The sequence below is a fragment of the Pelmatolapia mariae genome, linkage group LG4 (genome assembly GCF_036321145.2).
Source record: "Pelmatolapia mariae isolate MD_Pm_ZW linkage group LG4, Pm_UMD_F_2, whole genome shotgun sequence".
NCBI lineage: Eukaryota > Metazoa > Chordata > Actinopteri > Cichliformes > Cichlidae > Pelmatolapia > Pelmatolapia mariae.
In genome coordinates, this window is record NC_086230.1 from 33,848,421 (window position 1) to 33,865,703 (window position 17,283).

General features: G+C 44.8%; 1 protein-coding gene across 1 annotated transcript in view; it reads left to right on the forward strand.

Annotated features, from left to right (window-relative positions):
• The first annotated feature begins 849 nt into the window (after positions 1-849).
• LOC134626805 (transmembrane protease serine 9-like) overlaps positions 850-17,283 on the forward strand; it is an 88,166-nt gene continuing 71,732 nt past the window's right edge. Inside the window, 7 exon segments of the mRNA XM_063472727.1 lie at positions 850-904; positions 3,213-3,233; positions 3,423-3,585; positions 3,775-4,043; positions 4,813-4,958; positions 5,045-5,243; positions 16,146-16,201. Coding sequence (XP_063328797.1) covers positions 850-904; positions 3,213-3,233; positions 3,423-3,585; positions 3,775-4,043; positions 4,813-4,958; positions 5,045-5,243; positions 16,146-16,201 — 909 coding nt within the window.

The following is a 17,283-nucleotide window of genomic DNA, read 5'->3' on the forward strand; positions in this document are numbered from 1 at the left end:
TGCCTCCCATTCTACTTTTAAATACTCTAGGAACAACAAGTAAGCCTGCAGTGTGAGAGCGAAGTGCTCTAATAGGGTGATATGGTACTACAAGGTCATTAAGATAAGATGGGGCCTGATTATTTAAGACCTTGTATGTGAGGAGCAGGATTTTGAATTCTGGATTTAAACACTCACTGTTGTACCTTTCTCCTGACCTCTGTACATACTGAGGATGATTCATCAATCTATCAGATCTGTTGCCACTTATTGTGTTTGGCATACCGCAGCCTTTACTCCTTGTTTCCTTTTAAGATTGGTTCTTGGTAGCCAACTTTCCACTAAGACAATTTCCGATGAGGTAAAGAGCAGCCAATGAAAGAGATTATATGTCATGTAGTAAAATAATCTTTTGTGACGTTCGTGATGTTGACTAAAGGCGCCTTCAGTGCAGGCTATTTTTAAAAGCAAGATTTCCTATAATTGGACCTACTTTGCCTGCAGACTTTTGTAAATGAAATCCTGCTGAGGGGATATTTTTCTCTGATGAAACTGCAAATGAATGATATCTGAGAACAGGTCCTCAGGTAAAGGAAAAATACATCAGTCTATAGCAGGACATTGGTTTCCTCATGTGAAATGGATAATTAATCTAAAAAAAAGTAAATCATTAATAAACAAGTTCAAGATTGATGCCTGAAAGCTGAAATTCCTGTTTAATACAGCGTGTCTGATGTGAGGGTGGCCAGGTGAGCTGGAGGGAAGTGTTGGGCGTGTCAGAGAGAGGTGTGTTTAATGCAGACAGAGAGGAGGAGGAGAGAGGAAGGTTATTTATACCTCAGCAGGTCTGGAGGTATGGATTTTACAGCGATGGCTTTCTACAAAGTGATGTGTTTGGCTGCTGGGCTGATGCTCCTGACCCAAGGTAAGAGCTCTCTGCACACACCTGCATCAGGTACGACTCAGAGGGTGAAAACACTCAGGAGCACATCGCTTCACTTTAAAGTGAGACTGCAGGAAATAACACGGCAGGAAAAGGAGGACTGGTGGTTTATTTTAGCTTCATCTTTATCTTGGTTATGAAAGCTAAAACACAGATTAATGTGACGATCCGTTTGGTTTGGAAGCAGCTGAGAGGCTGAACTGCTCTCCATCAGTCAGCGTCTGTATCACAGTTATTAGAGCTGCTTTATTTTATTTTAACTTTGATTCACTTTTTAACCTTTATTTATGTTTTTTTTGTTTCATATCACAGATAGTTTTTAAAATTCCAATGATATGGGTGATATTAATCAGCGGTAATATTTAAGAAGTTCAGAACAGGTATTCCAGCACAAACACTTCGCTCAGAGTCATCTGTAGATGTCAACCAAGTATTTGGACTCAAAGATTTTTCAGTTTTATTGTTCGTTCTGTGAAATAAAACATTTTTTCACATTTAGTTGTGGTTCTAGTGAACTGTGATGCCTTTGTGCTGCATCATCGCTGTACAGCCTGAGGATATAAATCACCTCTAACATGAGATTCTGATGTGTACAGCTTATTATTCAAATTAATGATTTGATTACAGCACATGTACATACTGGGTGTTTTGGGATGTGATAATGGAATTAGAAGCGAGCTTGCGGTGACATGACGTCTTTTCCTATTATTGGAGTAAAGATTTTTCCTTGAAAGTACTCTCGGCTTTGTGGTTTGGAAGATACTCTCACAAATTAAACTTCATGCTTCTGGAGATGATACAATAATAATAAACTAGATTCAATGTGAACTGCAGGCAAAGACATGAGACAGACTGAAGGAAGTAAATTTGTCAGTTTCACACCTTGACGTCATCTTAAGATGCTTTTATTACACATGAATGGAAGAAGTCACTCTATTAGGTATAAATTTGTAGTAAGATTTTAACAGATTGAAGTGTTGAAGAGATTAAACTCACATTTAGAAATTGATTTGGTGTATTGATACACCCAATAACAACAGTCACCCTACGGCACTTTAAACTGCAAAGTAAAGACCATAACGATCACTGTAGGGTCTTTAAAACGCTGCTAAAGTTAAAAACTAAGAGGACAAAACCTCCAGGAGAACCAGGGTCAGGGTGTGGCAGTCACCTACCGCGGCGGTTTGGCAGGGCGAGGTAGGAGAAAAAAAAGCAGAATGACAGAGGACAAACAGACTAAAGGTGAGAGAGCACAACAATGGAACGACATGCTGCAGTGCTGTGTAAACACAGCTGAGGGGTTTGTAGAGCTGTTAGCATAAATCTGACATTTTTTAGTGAAGTGGTGGAGTAAAGGTTCTTGTGGCTGATTGTTACTGATTATCTATTTGTGAGATTAATTAAGGCTGAGGAGATGTTTTGAAAAGAGTTTTGAACTCTTTGAACAGGAAGTTGGTCGCGTCCTGAGATGGCTCCACATCTCGCTATGATTGCAAAACATTGATGAGGAAGGTGAATCTCCAGAAGCAGAACAGGCTGTCTCAGTAAATATCTTAGAAAACCATTTTCTAATGAACGATGGAGTAACTATGGAGGGCGAGGACCGTGTTGGGGTCAAACATGAAGGAGTAGCATTAGTCGTACAACACACAGTGTGTGTCCAGTATTTCTCTGTGTGGTTTCTGTCTGAGAGACCATCATCAAGAGCTCATCAGTGTTTTCATTTTGCTGAGCCACACAGTAAACCCCTCCTCCTCACAGACAGACAGACAGACAGACAGACAGACAGACAGACAGACACACACACACACACACACACACACACACACACACACACACACACACACACACACACACACTCTTAAGAGAAATGCAATATATTAATGATTTTCTGGAAAGGTGGTAAAACAGTCTGATGTGACAGCTAAAACAACATTAAGAGATGAACACACATAAACAACCAGGGATGAAAAATAGAACGAACACAAAAACCTGTATTCCTCTAGCGCCCCCTGGAGGCAAAAAAACCCAACCCTTTTATGTATATAAAATGTATGTATATAAAAAATGTACACAACAATTGCAACATTAATGGTGGTCAGTTTGGTTCTAATGACTCACTATTGCACACTCTGGTGGATGTTAGAGGAACTGCAAGTCTTGGGTTAATTTTTAACACTCTTGCTTCTAGCAAACCAGACTTTCCCACTATTATTAACGACAGTGAACTAATCACAGAAGGATGAATGGAGATTATTTGCTTTAAAATTGTTTGTTTTCTGTGTTTCAGAGTCTGAGTCACAGCTGGATGGTAAGATAAAGTTTCTTTGTGTAATGATTTACTGTTATGTGTAATAAATCTTTAGTTTCATATGAATATTAGTTTGTGAGTGAACTGTAGACTCCCAGGATCACTGTGTCCTCACTCAGCAGTTTGTAATGCTGAGAGTTTACAGCTCATACAGTAATGCTCACTCTGTGTTTTAATGTCTGTCTTCAGTTTGTGGTCAGGCGGCTCTGAACACCAGGATTGTAGGAGGACAGGTGGCCCCTGTTGGCAGCTGGCCCTGGCAGGTCAGTCTGCAAAGATCTGGGTCCCACTTCTGTGGAGGATCCCTCATTAACAGTCAGTGGGTGCTGACTGCTGCTCACTGCTTTCAAACGTGAGTAATGAGGCTGAAGCTGCACACTAAACAAGATTTAAAGAGATTATGGAGGGTCCTAATCTGGGGGCTCAGGGGGGTAACAGGATAAATATTTAACAGGGCGGGAAGTCAAACTTTATATATGTTTTCTCGTCTATAACAATTGTAATAACTGTGCACTGTTTGTGTCTCTCCTGATGATCTCAGCAGTACTCCAATCGGTCTGACTGTGAATCTGGGTCTTCAGAGTCTACAGGGATCTAATCCCAATGCAGTGTCTCTGACAGTAACACAGATCATCAACCATCCAAACTACAACTCTGGTACCAACGACAACGACATCTGCCTCCTGCAGCTCTCCTCACCGGTGACTTTCAACAGCTACATTTCTCCCGTCTGCCTGGCAGCTTCAGACAGCACCTTCTACAGCGGTGTTAACAGCTGGGTCACCGGCTGGGGCAGTATAGGAAGTGGAGGTGGGTCATGAAGACACCTGATTGTTTTTTAGAGTAATGATGACTATAATGTACCATTTTAGAAATAAATCGAGCAATAAAATTCTTATGTAAGGTCAAGGTCTGTGGAGACGCATCAAAAAAAGAAAGAAACACAGAGTATTAAAATTTAACAAATGCAAAAGTTATATATATTATTATCATATACAGTATGATAATAATATGTGGAACAAGGAAACATGCAACCATGAGTGATGATGCAACAAATGGCAAAGGGAGATCTGAGGCTACAAATACACACAAGAAAACAGGGGGAGAGGAAACACCTGTGAGGAAAGCTGAAAGTAATCAAGAAAATGATTCAAAGGAAGTAAAACTTCTGTCTCAGAGAAAAACCATTACCAAAATACACCAGGATGTAGCTAACAATGAATCAGATTTACACACAACACACAAAGAGAAACACTCCAAACGATTAACAAACAGAAATACAGTAAACCACAAAAACTTTAATAATAAACCTTTACGGTAAAGAACCCTGGGTCTGTGACACTTTTTAATACTGTTTGCATGTTAGCCTTTGTTGACACATTTTCACATTTCTTTGTGTTTTGCTGCCACCAACTGTCAGCCAGTGGAACAGCACAGGAGAACCCACAGCAGATAAACATGTCTCCCCCATCTTTGTTTGCACACGACTGCACTTTGTTTTTAAGTTTGGTAGAGCCATCCTTTGAGTGCATTTAATCAATCACGTCTCATTAAACTAACTTTGTTGGGGTCCCTTCAGTGCCCCTTCCTTCTCCACAAAACCTGATGGAGGTGCAGATTCCTGTTGTGGGAAACAGGCAGTGTAACTGTAACTATGGAGTGGGAACAATCACTGACAACATGGTCTGTGCCGGGTTAAGTGCAGGAGGAAAGGACTCCTGTCAGGTGATTGTTGTTACCTGTGTTTGGCACATTTTCACCTTCTACAGTTTCTTCTCCTCAGCTAACAGTAAATGTTTCTGCTCTCAAAGGGGGATTCAGGAGGTCCAATGGTGAGCAAGCAGAGCGGTCGCTGGATTCAGGCGGGAATCGTCAGTTTTGGGAAAGGTTGCGCCTTGCCTAATTTTCCAGGAGTCTACACCAGAGTATCCCAGTACCAGACCTGGATCAACAGCCAGATCTCCTCCAACCAGCCGGGCTTCATGACGTTCACGTCCACTGGGACCAACAGTGACCTCAGTGTCTCCTGCACAGGACTGCCGCCAGTGCCAACCACCACCCCTTCAACCACCACCAGCAAACGTATGTCAAGCACAAACCCTAAAACCATCATCTCTGTAACTACCACCACAGATACCAATACAGCCGTGGCTCAGGGGATTGGGAAGCTCATCTGTAACCAGAAGGTTGCCAGTTCGATCCCCCTGCTCTCTCTTTCCTGGTCGTTGTGTCCTTGGGCAAGACACTTTACCTTACCGCCTACTGGTGTTGGCCAGAGGGGCCGATGGCGCGATATGGCAGCCTCGCTTCTGTCAGTCTGCCCCAGGGCAGCTGTGGCTACAACTGTAGCTGCCTCCACCAGTGTGTAAATGTGAGCGTGAATGAATAGTGGAATTGTAAAGCGCTTTGGGTGCCTAGAAAAGCGCTATATAAATGCAATCCATTATTATTAAAAAGCACAAATCCTACAACAACCGCCACCCCTAAAATCAGAAATGTACTGATCACTATTTTATTTGATTACAACCAGCTGATACCGAGTTGTGTTTACTTCAATTTTCAAGTTTACTTTGTCATATAACAGTCATATTATAAGACACTGGAATGAAATTAAATTTTTCACAGGCAATGTAATAAATGAAAACCACAAAACACAAAGAGAAGGCACAGTCCTAAGGTCTTTTCGATTCTAAGAACCAGATGAACGAAGGAAGCGAGGGGGCCTTCACAGTGGAGAAGCCCTTCTTTTTGCATCTGAGACGATCCTCTCAGCCATCACGCTGCGTTGCAGTCTTGTTGTCAGTTACATCACCATACCATGGTGCGATGCAGCTTGTCAGGATGCTCTGAATAGTGCTTCGGTAAAAGCCTACTAAGGAAGTGATTCCTCCTAAGGCGGCGAGGATGAGGAAGAGTTCCTCACATACTTCAACCTCCTAAGGAAGTGCTTGCTGTGCTGAGCCCCTTCTCGGCCAGGTGTGTGGGTTTCAAAGTCCAGGAAAGCCCTTCGTTGATGTAGATACCTGGGAATTTCATGCTGCTGACCCTCCGATGTGGGATATCAGCCTTTGTTCAAGCTCACAATCAACTCTTTCCTCCTGTTTATGCTAACCTAGTAGCTAGCAGCCTCTACACCAGCTCACTAACGGTTGCACTTCTGCTCTGTAAGATGTTTCAACTCTGTTTGTTAATGAACCCCACTGAGGTTGTATCATCAGCAAACCTGATGAGCTGCTTTGTGTTGAATTCTGCAATTCAGTCATGTAGCAGAGTAAAGAGAAGTGGGCTGTTTGATGGAGTTTGATCATACATGATAGTGTCGGTTGTCTTTCAGATAAGAAGTCCAAAATTCAGTTACAGAGTGAAGAGCTTAGTCCTAGCAGAGAGAGAGCTTCACCATCAGTTACAGTAGGATGACTGTGTTAAAGGTTGAAGGCTGAAGTCAATAAGCAGAATCCTGGCATAGCTGCCCTTTTGTTCCAGGTGAGATAAGGTGGCTGGCAAAGAACACGAATCTTTGCTCTGATGTGACCCAGGACAAGCCATTCGAAGCACTTCATTATGACAGACGTCAGTGCCACAGGCTGACAGTCGTTAAGACCGGTGTTTCCTTAGGCACTGGGTCAGATTTTATGGCCTATTATTACTGAAATCTACAGCAATATGTGCTGAGTCCCTGGGATCACTGGATTTATTTTGACTTTGTCCCACGTCTACCACATTCTGGATGTTCTAGATTTAATGAAGTGATATCTCCTACCAGATGACCACAGATTAAACAGTCAAAGAGAGGAAGGTGAAGGATCTTTCACAATGGAGAAGCCCTTCTTTTTGCATCTGTCCTTAAAGCTTAGCTTTCTTGATAGCTCAGGAGAGTTCAGTACTTGCCAACCAGAGGGTTACTTTGTTCAATGATCAGAAGGCGGCTTCCCTAAGTCACAGCCTTGTCCGGACCTCTGATATCATTCACAGCTTCTGAGTCACGCACTGTGACATCACCCAAGCACTTCTCTTTGTAGCTCATTATAGAATCAGTCTCCAGTGTTGGGAAGGTTACTTTTAAAATGTTTCCACTACAGATTACAGATTACATGCCCTAAAATGTATTTTGTAACGTATTCCGTTACGTTACTTAATGAGAGTAAAGTATTCTGAATACTTTGGATTACTTAATATATTATCATGCTTTTTACAACTACATGAATGAACTATTGCTGTGTGATTTATTACTATTACTGAAGGCTACTCGTTATACCAATACCAACTAGATGTTTAAATCTTAATATAAATGAGTAACAGTAGGTGGACATTAGGTAAGGCTGCACTTTTTGCAGCGATCTCGTATAGAAAACTATTCCGCGCGTATATAAAACAGGTCCGCGGCTCCGAACCGTAGTAAAGGGACCTCTGGCTAATACGTCGGGTTTGTGTCGGGCTCGTAGCTGAAAACTAGCTTTACTTTGTTGTCTGGGTCAACTTTGCTAGCGAGAGACAGAGAGAGGCGTTGAAAGGCTGCTCCAACAGAACTTATTGTTTCAGAGGAAAAGACGAAAACAGTGTACAGCCGAGTCTTAATAGCTTACTTACAACTGGGCTCGTCAGGCACTCTTCTTGGCTGCAGTGGTTATTATTATATTTACATGCTTCCAGCTCCCGTTTCTGCTTGGTGACACCTCGTACTTTTCCACTCTCCTTTTTCTCCCTCCCTCCCTCACTCACAGACACATAAAGGGTATAGCAGTCCATTCTCCCTGCAGCACGGACTACACTGCCCATGAGGCTACATTCTTTAGGGCTATGCCTGTAACACTCTGCCTATTGCCTTCATATTAAATCATTTTTTGAATAATACTTAAAAGTAAAGGTAAAGTAGAGGTGACATGGGCCGCGAGATTGAGACACAGGCATTAGAGCCTCTTAATATGTTTTGTTTGGCTTTCCACTGGCGTGGAATTACTGAAAATAAAGAGTGCATAGCCTAACATATGAAACAGGAGAAGACCGCCCTGTAATCCATTTATTTCAACAAAGTAACGGAGTAACAAAGCAACTGTAACGGAATACAGTTGCTCATATTTTGCATTTTAAATACATAACATGTATTCCGTTACTCTCCAACACCGTCAGTCTCCAACTACTGGGATTTATTTTTTCTAAGAACTTTAACTGATAGCATACACAGGCAAAAATCACATTTTCTCAAGTAATAAATGCTATTTTTATAACATTAAATAAAAATGGTTTGTTTTTTAAAGGTGTTTCACCTCACACCCAAGTAGCTTCTTTAGCTCTAAAACCATCCTAGGATGAACTTGTGTGCTTTCATAAAGTCTAAACTTGCTGACCTGAAATGATTTCTTTGTGTCTGCCTCTGGTTTTTCTCCTCAGCGGTGTTCTGTGGACAAGCTCCGAAGAATTCTGGCATTTTGGGAGGAACCTCAATTGGGACAGCCGGCTCGTGGCCGTGGATGGCGAGCCTGCAGAAGAATGGAAGTCACGTGTGTGGTGGGACTCTGGTGGCCTTGGACTCAGTGCTGAGCAACGCCAACTGTTTCTCAAGGTGAGTTGGAGCTGAAGTTGAAATCTGGCTAGATTATGATACAACTCATTAATAAGTTAAGTCTTGTTATGAAGTCTCAAACTGAGCAACTTCTGAGTTTTTAAGCATTTTGAATCACATGAAGAGAAAAGGGTGGATCTGACAGAGGAATCAACATATTCGTTGGTCAACAATGTTTCACTGACATGTAGCCACAGTCTCAAGCAAACCCTCCTTTATGGTCCTTTCTGACAAAAATGGCACCAGTGTTGAAAGTGTCCAAGTAGACCATCAGGACCTGAGGTGTCCTATCAGAACACACATAATGAGTTGAACGGTGTTCTTCACATCTACTGTAGTTTCAAAGCTCTGGCCAGTCTTATATTATCCATTACATTTGCCTAATTGTCTTTAAAAAATGTGTGCATTATTTTAAACTTTAAATGGACTTCTTTGCCCTATGCTTCTTAACTGCAGCATTTTTAGCTCAAGGTTGTGTTCAGCCTGGCCAAAATTTCCCATTCAGGGCATGTTATTTAAAGTGAGCATGAAATACTACATGTGTTTGGTCTCATTCACACCACAGAGCCTATAAATTTAAGACTGTCTGTGAAGCTGGATTTCAAAAATAAGCCTGTTTGAATCAGGTGCACCAGTGGTTCATCGGTCCAAGAACTATAGGACAATAATAACTTTAAACACTTATGGCCAACACAGAGAAAAGAAACAACGGACTGGAATGAATAGCCTTGACCTGAGAAACATGGAACATAGGGTGGATGAGTGTAAATGAGGCAACTTGAGTTTCACCACAGAGGGACTGATGACTGATTCAGTTTTAAACGGCCCAATGAAGTTTAACTTGCGTGATAGAGATTTATTTTTGCAAGAGTCTCCACCAGAAATAACGTTTAATGAACAAAGTAATTCTACTTGGTCGAGGATGACAGGTGAAACTGGTAGTGTGAGCCCATTATATCACAGCTGAGTAGGCGGCCATGAAAACGTAGCAGGACTATTAGGATCTGGTTCATTCTGAAGGGTTTGGTGAATGGTTTTCTCTAAGTCCCACGTGAGCGAGCCCACCCTGCGGAGAGGCGGAGTTCAGGATGATTGGTGCTTGAGGAGGGTGACCAAGTTAGTGTCCGACAGAGAGGCAGTATATCCAACGTTGGGATTGCAGAGATCCTGAGCAGAGCGGTGGGCAGGAGGGCAGTCAGGTGAGGAAGCCACAGCCAAAGCGTACAGCCTGAGCAGGTCAGTTGCGGCAGATGTCTGGCAGGATAAGCTGCAAGTGAGTTGAAAATTGATCCGGGAATGGAGGAACAAACTGGACACAAAGGGAAACAAAAGTAAGTATACGATGAAGCAAAGAACATGCAGGAACATGGGAGTCGGGTTACCACCACAGGAGTAGCAGACGAACTGGGAATGAGTGGAAAGGTGAGCTGGTCCTAAATGCTGACCTGCTAATTGTTGCTGATGGATCACAGGTGGATGGTAAGGGTGTAGAAACAAGGCTCCGCCCCATGAGTGGATACTGGAGAACCAGAGCCAACATGGAAAAATACGCCAAAACAGGAAACACTTGCTCAGATCATCACACCAGGGGCAGGACAAAAGTGACCCCTTTAGACTGCGTTTTTTTGTTTTAGCTGTTTTCCACTGAGTTCCACTAGTTTGCTGATATAAACTAATATAGCAGCAACCAACCAACCTAGTGATGTCATATTCTGTACTGGATCATAATAGTGCTACATATGATCTAAAAACTATGACTTTAAACACCATCCATCTATCCATCCATTTTCTTCCGCTTATCCGGGGCCGGGTCGCGGGGGCAGCAGCCCAAGCAGAGAAGCCCAGACCTCCCTCTCCCCAGCCACCTCCTCCAGCTTATCTGGGGGAGCACCAAGGTGTTCCCAGGCCAGCCGAGAGATATAATCTCTCCAGCATGTCCTGGGTCTGCCCTGGGGCCTCCTCCTGGTGGGACCTCAAATGGCTCCTTTCGATGTGGAGGAGCAGCGGCACTACTCTGAGCCCCTCCTGTATGGCTGAACTTCTCACCCTATCTCTAAGGGAGAGGCCAGCCACCCTTCGGAGGAAGCTCATTTCCGCTGCTTGTATCCGCGATCTTGTTCTTTCGGTCACTACCCACAGCTCGTGACCATAGGTGAGGGTAGGGAAGTAGATCGACCAGTAAATTGAGAGCTTCGCTTTTACACTCAGCTCTCTCTTCACCACAACAGACTGGTACAGCGTCCACATCACTGCAGCTGCAGCACCAATCCATCTGTCAATCTCCCGCTCCCTTCTCCCACCACTCGTGAACAAGACCCCAAGATACTTAAACTCCACCACTTGGGGCAGGGTCTCGTCCCTGACCCGGAGTGGGCACTCCACCCTTTTCCGGCTGAGGACCATGGCCTCAGATTTGGAGGTGCTGATTCTCATTCCCACCACTTCACACTCGGCTGCGAACCGTTCCAAGGCAAGCTGGAGGCCATCACCTGATGAAGCCAACAGGACCACATCATCTGCAAAAAGCAGAGATGAGATCCTGAGACCACCGAAATGAAAGCCTTCCGCCACTTGGCTATGCCTAGAAATTCTGTCAATAAAAATTATGAACAGAATCGGTGACAAAGGGCAGCCCTGGCGGAGCCCATCACTCACCAGGGACGAGTCCGACTTATTGCTGGCTACGCGGACCAAGCTCTTGCAACGGTCGTATAAGGACTGAATGGCTCGTAGCAATGGGCCAGACACCCCATACTCCTGGAGCACCCCCCACAGGACCCCCCGAGGGACACGGTTGAATGCCTTCTCCAAGTCCACAAAACACATGTAGACTGGTTGGGCAAACTCCCATGCACCCTCGAGTATCCTTGAGAGGATAAAGAGTTGGTCCAGTGTTCCACGACCAGGATGAAAACCGCATTGTTCCTCCTGTATCTGAGAATCGACTAACGGACGAACTCTCCTCTCCAGCACCCTGGCATAGACTTTCCCAGGGAGGCTGTCCCCTGTAGTTGGAACACACCCTCCGGTCCCCTTTGTTAAAGATGGGGACCACCACCCCGGTCTGCCAGTCCTGGGGTACTGCCCCTGATCTCCACGCAACATTGCAGAGACATGTCAACCAAGACAGTCCTACAACATCCAGAGCCTTAAGGAACTCGTGGTGGACCTTGTCCACCCCAGGGGCTCTGCCACCAAGGAGTTGTTTAACTGCCTCAGTGACCTCACCCCCAGAGATTGGCGGGTCATCCCCCTTCGTCCCCAGACTCTGCTTCCGCCACGGAAGATGTGCCAGTGGGATTGAGGAGGTCCTCGAAGTATTCCTTCCACTGCCTGACGATTTTCTCAGTCAAAGTCAGCAGCACTCCACCCGCACTATACAGAGTGCAGGTAGAGCACCGCTTTCCCCTCCTGAGTCGCCTGATGGTCTGCCAGAATCTCTTCGAGGCAGTCCGAAAGTCTTTTTCCATGGCCTCGCCAAACTCCTCCCACACCTGAGTTTTTGCTTCAGCCACTGGCCGAGCTGCATTCCGCTTGGCCTGTCGGTACCTGTCAGCTGCCTCCAGAGTCCCACAGGCTAACCAAGCCCGATAGGACTCCTTCTTCAGCTTGGTGGCTCCCCTCACCTCAGGTGTGCACCATTTGGTTCGGGGGTTACCACCATGACAGGCACCAATTACCTTGCGTCCGCAGCTCTGTGCAGCGGCTTTGGCAATGGAGGTGCTGAACATGGTCCATTTGGACTCAATGTCCCCAGTCTCCCTCGGAACGCTGTTGAAGCTCTGCCGGAGGTGTGCGTTGAAGATCTCGCGGACCGGGGCCTCTGCTAGACGTTCCCAGCACACCCTCACTGTACGTTTGGGTGTGCCAGGTCTGTCCAGCGTCCTCCTTCGCCACCTGATCCAACTCACCACCAGGTGGTGATCAGTTGACAGCTCAGCCCCTCTCTTTACCCGAGTGTCCAAAACATATGGCCTCAGGTCTGGTGACTAAAAAATCGATCATCGACCTGAGGCCTAGAGTGTCCTGGTGCCACGTGCACTTATGAACACTCTTATGTTTGAACATGGTGTTCGTTATGGCCAAACTGTGATTTGCACAGAAGTCCAATAACAAAACACCGCTCAGGTTCAGATCTGGGAGGCCGTTCCTCCCAGTCACGTCTTTCCAGGTCTCACTGTTGTTGCCCACGTGAGCATTGAAGTCTCCGAGCAGGATAACACCCTCCAGTGCCCCACCCAGGGACTCCAAGAAGGCTGGGTACTCTGAACTGCCGCTCGGCGCATAAGCACAGACGACAGTCAGGACCCGTTCCCTGACCTGAAGGCGAAGGGAACAAAGCCTCTCGTCCACTGGGAGAAACCCCAACATACCAGCAGCAAGCCGAGGGGATACCAAGATACCCACCCCAGCCCGACGCCTCTCACCAGAGGCAACTCCCGACTGAGACAGAGTCCACCCCCTCTCCAGGAGACTGGTTCCAGAGCCCAGGCCATGTGCTGAGGTGAGCCCAACTATATCTAGACGGTACCTCTCAACCTCACGCACTAGCTCAGGCTCCTTCCCCACCAGAGAAGTGACATTCCATATCCCAATTGCCAGTCTTGGTAGCCGGGGATCGGTCCGCCCGGGCCTCTGCTCCTGGCCAGGGCCTGACTCACATTGCACCCGACCCCTACGGTGCCTCCTGCGGGTGGTGGGCCTGCAGGAGGATGGGCCCATGTCCCTTTTTCGGGCTGTGCCTAGCCGGGCCCCATGGACTAAGGCCAAGCCACCAGACGCTCCCCCTCGGGCACCCTCCCCGGGCCTGGCTCCAGGGCGGGGCCCCGGTAACCCTATCCCGGGCAGGGTGAACTGTTCCCTCAATGGTCTTTTCATAGGGATCTTCTGAATCGCTCTTTGTCTGGTCCCTCACCCAGGACCAATTTGCCATGGGAGACCCTACCAGGGGGCAAAAGCCCCCAGACAACATAGCCCCTGGGATCCCTGGGACACACAAACCCCTCCACCACGATAAGGTAGTGATTCGCGGAGGAGACTTTAAACACTTATTACTTAAATCCAGCTTCACGTTAAATGTGACACTTTTAACTGGCAAAGTATAAATGGTAAATTAGTAAATTGATTGATTGATTGATTGATTGATTGATTGATATACCTTTATTAATCCCACAAGGGGGAAATTTCATAAGGCTGCCGACCTATTAGCCTTTATACAGGTAGTGTTGTATGACGTCCTGCTCTAAGGACCACTTATACTTCTGTGTTAAATGTAGTCTGTAGGTATATCATATTTTACAGCATAACCTGATGTACACCTCCATAGAAATATGATTATGCTTTCAGTCAGACTGGAATGACGGTGATTGGCCCATTTGCTACCTTTGTTTTCTCCTATCCATTCTGGTTACTTTTTCTTCCCAGTGCCCTTTCAAAATCTACAGGAAGAGAATCAAAAAACTCCATCGAGAGCTAGTATTTCAGCAGCAACATTACCAAACAACTCAGACCCACCATACATGAGTATGAATGATAGCAATGATGCGGGTCACATGCATAGGCTACATTTTAGGCCTTACATAGATTCAGTGCAAAAGTATACATTAAGCACTAGTCTATACACAGTAGCTACGCATCAGCAAGCAACTTCGTAATGCACTTCTAGCCCCACTCCTCAGTTACATTTCTTTAAGTCAGTATTTCATGCTGAGGAAAGGTGGGGACGTCCAACAGAGTCATTAAAGGTTGGCATAACGAGTTCATGTTATGAGTTCATGTTTATGTTTGTGTGCTTCGTTCCTCCCACAGCTCCCCTGTAGCATCCGAGTGGACTGTCGTGTTGGGGCGTCTGAAGCTAAATGGATCCAATCCCTTTGAGGTGACGCTGAATGTGACAAATATCACTCTGAGCAACACGACCGGGACCAACATAGCCATCCTCCATCTATCTGCCCAGCCCACCTTGACCGACTACATCCAGCCCATCTGCTTGGACAATGGGCAAACCTTCGCTGAGGGCTTGGCGTGCTGGGCGGCCGGTTGGAGTCCTGGAGCAGGAGGAGGTGAGTCAGCAACATGAAGGCTGACAGAGTTCTGCCCAGACTCTGCACCGGTCCATCTCTCAGATTACACATGTGGACCACTGCACTTACAGTTTCTTTAGTCAGTTTTTCTTATCTTTCATAATGTTAGCTGAGGAAGTTATGCAGCAGTTTAACACCTCGGTGGTAAACTGTGGGAACTCATCATCGAGTGAGAGCATCTGTACAGACGTGTTTGCACTGCAGCAGGTAAATGACTGGATTCTTCTTCTTATAACACACTGTCTGCTGACATGTTGTTTATTCTGGATCTTGGATTTAGCAGCTTATCAGAAGCTTTAAACAAAGTTCTCTGATTTCTCCAAATGATCAGAAACTGACTAAAACTGTTTAAAATGGCTTTTGCAGGAAAATTTTAAAGTGTTTTAGCAGCTTTGACTGATGACTGTGTACATGCAGATTTTAGGTCCCGATGACCTAAAGTTTAGAAAATGCTTAAAATTAGGTGCAAATTTCAATATGGAAGCTGAGTGATCAGATGTGAAGAGCAGCTTCAAAACAAAATCAATCCTGAAATACTCCAATTAGGGCGATATGATGAAAATATAAAATTGTGATATTTTTTTGGCTATATTGTGATACACGATAAATATTGTGAAATGTCTTGAGCCCAAGCGCCTCTGGTACCGGGGGCAAACGGGCTGAGCTGCAGTTTAAGCCTCCGTGCAGTCAAGTTTCTTTATACAAATATTGGCATGTGTGGTATCCACAGAAACCTCTGGATCTCAGCTACAACCACCAATTGTTAATATTAATTATACATTCACAGTGTGTGGGAGAAACAAAAACTCACAGTGAATTATGTGCAGACGGCTTAATATTTCCATTGCAACCTATATTCAATGGTTACGATTAAGGCATTTTAACCATCGTACGTAGAAAAACTGCATCGCATACATTCGATATGTCATCCATCACTAGCTCCGACTCAAGATTTTTTGTGTGTGTGTGCTGTTTTAGGTAGTTAATAATCTGGGTCCAAATTTTTTCTGGTAACAAAGGTGTATCAAAGTCTTCCTTTGAGTCACAGGAAAATATAAGATTATAATAATAACTGACCCTTCCCGTCTGTCCAGGGTGAATCTGGCGGCCCGCTGATGTGTAAGCAGGGCGGCTCTTGGTTCCAGCCGGTCGTGTTAACAGCTCCAAGCCCCTCTGCCAGGAGAAGACGAAGCTCAGTTGTGACCTTTACCAGACTGAGCACCTTTAATGCCTTCCTGACGAAGACGCTGGGGACACTCTTGTCTCCAGCCTCCAACACCACCACCAACACCACCACCAACGCCACCACAACTACCTCAAGCACCGTATCACAAAGCAGCGGGGGTCGTCCTGCTCACTCCTTCATCTTTGTCTTCTTCCATCTCCTCAGCCTCGTCTTTTGTCTCCAGCTCTTCCTGTAGACAGTTTGACTTGATCGACATGATGTGATGGACACAAATGAATGTGAACAAGCTTTGACTTTACAGACTTTACACGCTTAAAGCCGTGCCTGCTAATCTTTGACTTGATTCTGCATTAATCGGTTATCTAGAGCTCAGTGGTGACGTTTGGGCGGGTTTACTGTCAACTAAGGGTGACTTTAGTGTTCCACTGCCAAGAAAATGAAGCTAGTTGTGTAATGTGTGCCATATCGTTTTTGAGGCGCAGCATTTTTATCATGAATTCTGACTCCTAGTGTGTACTGTACACCTGTTTATGATTATATAGGTACCCCAGACTTGACAAAGCTTTTGCCAGATGACTTGCAGATGAATAACATGAATAACTACGCACCCGTGCACAGGTAGCTGCTTTTTTGCAAACAGTTTTACTTTCCCACCAAATTTAAGTCGTCTTTTATACGAACTAATGCCCATTTTCAATTTTCAATTTCAAACCTTAGGTTGGGGTATGTGCTTGAGTGATGAATAAAACTGATTAATAAATTTTTATTCTGTAAAGAAGACCTTTCTTCTGATTTCCAGCTCCACGTCTTTATTATTTATGTGCACTTTACTCCTGCTCTAATGTGATGGTGGCACCAGGCGTCGGAGCTAAACTTTGGTATAAAAATGAAGAATTCCTTTAAACTTGCACTGAACATGAAAATTTATCCCAGAAATTCATTATCTGCACTTGTTATGTACATATCTATATATTTGAGGTAATAATGTTGAATGGTGTACAATCTTTATTTTATAATTTCTAAATACTTTGTTCATTATCAGGAGTATTGTGTAATTGTAACAAAATTGTAACCAAAATACTGCTGATGGTATATCTTGCAGTCTTAATCAATTTGATTTAAAGAAACATATTTTGGAGCTCTCAGGAGCAGGATGATGATCAGGCTGTTCCTCGTCTACCTCGTGTCTGGGCCACAACGCTAAGTACTCAAACTATTGAA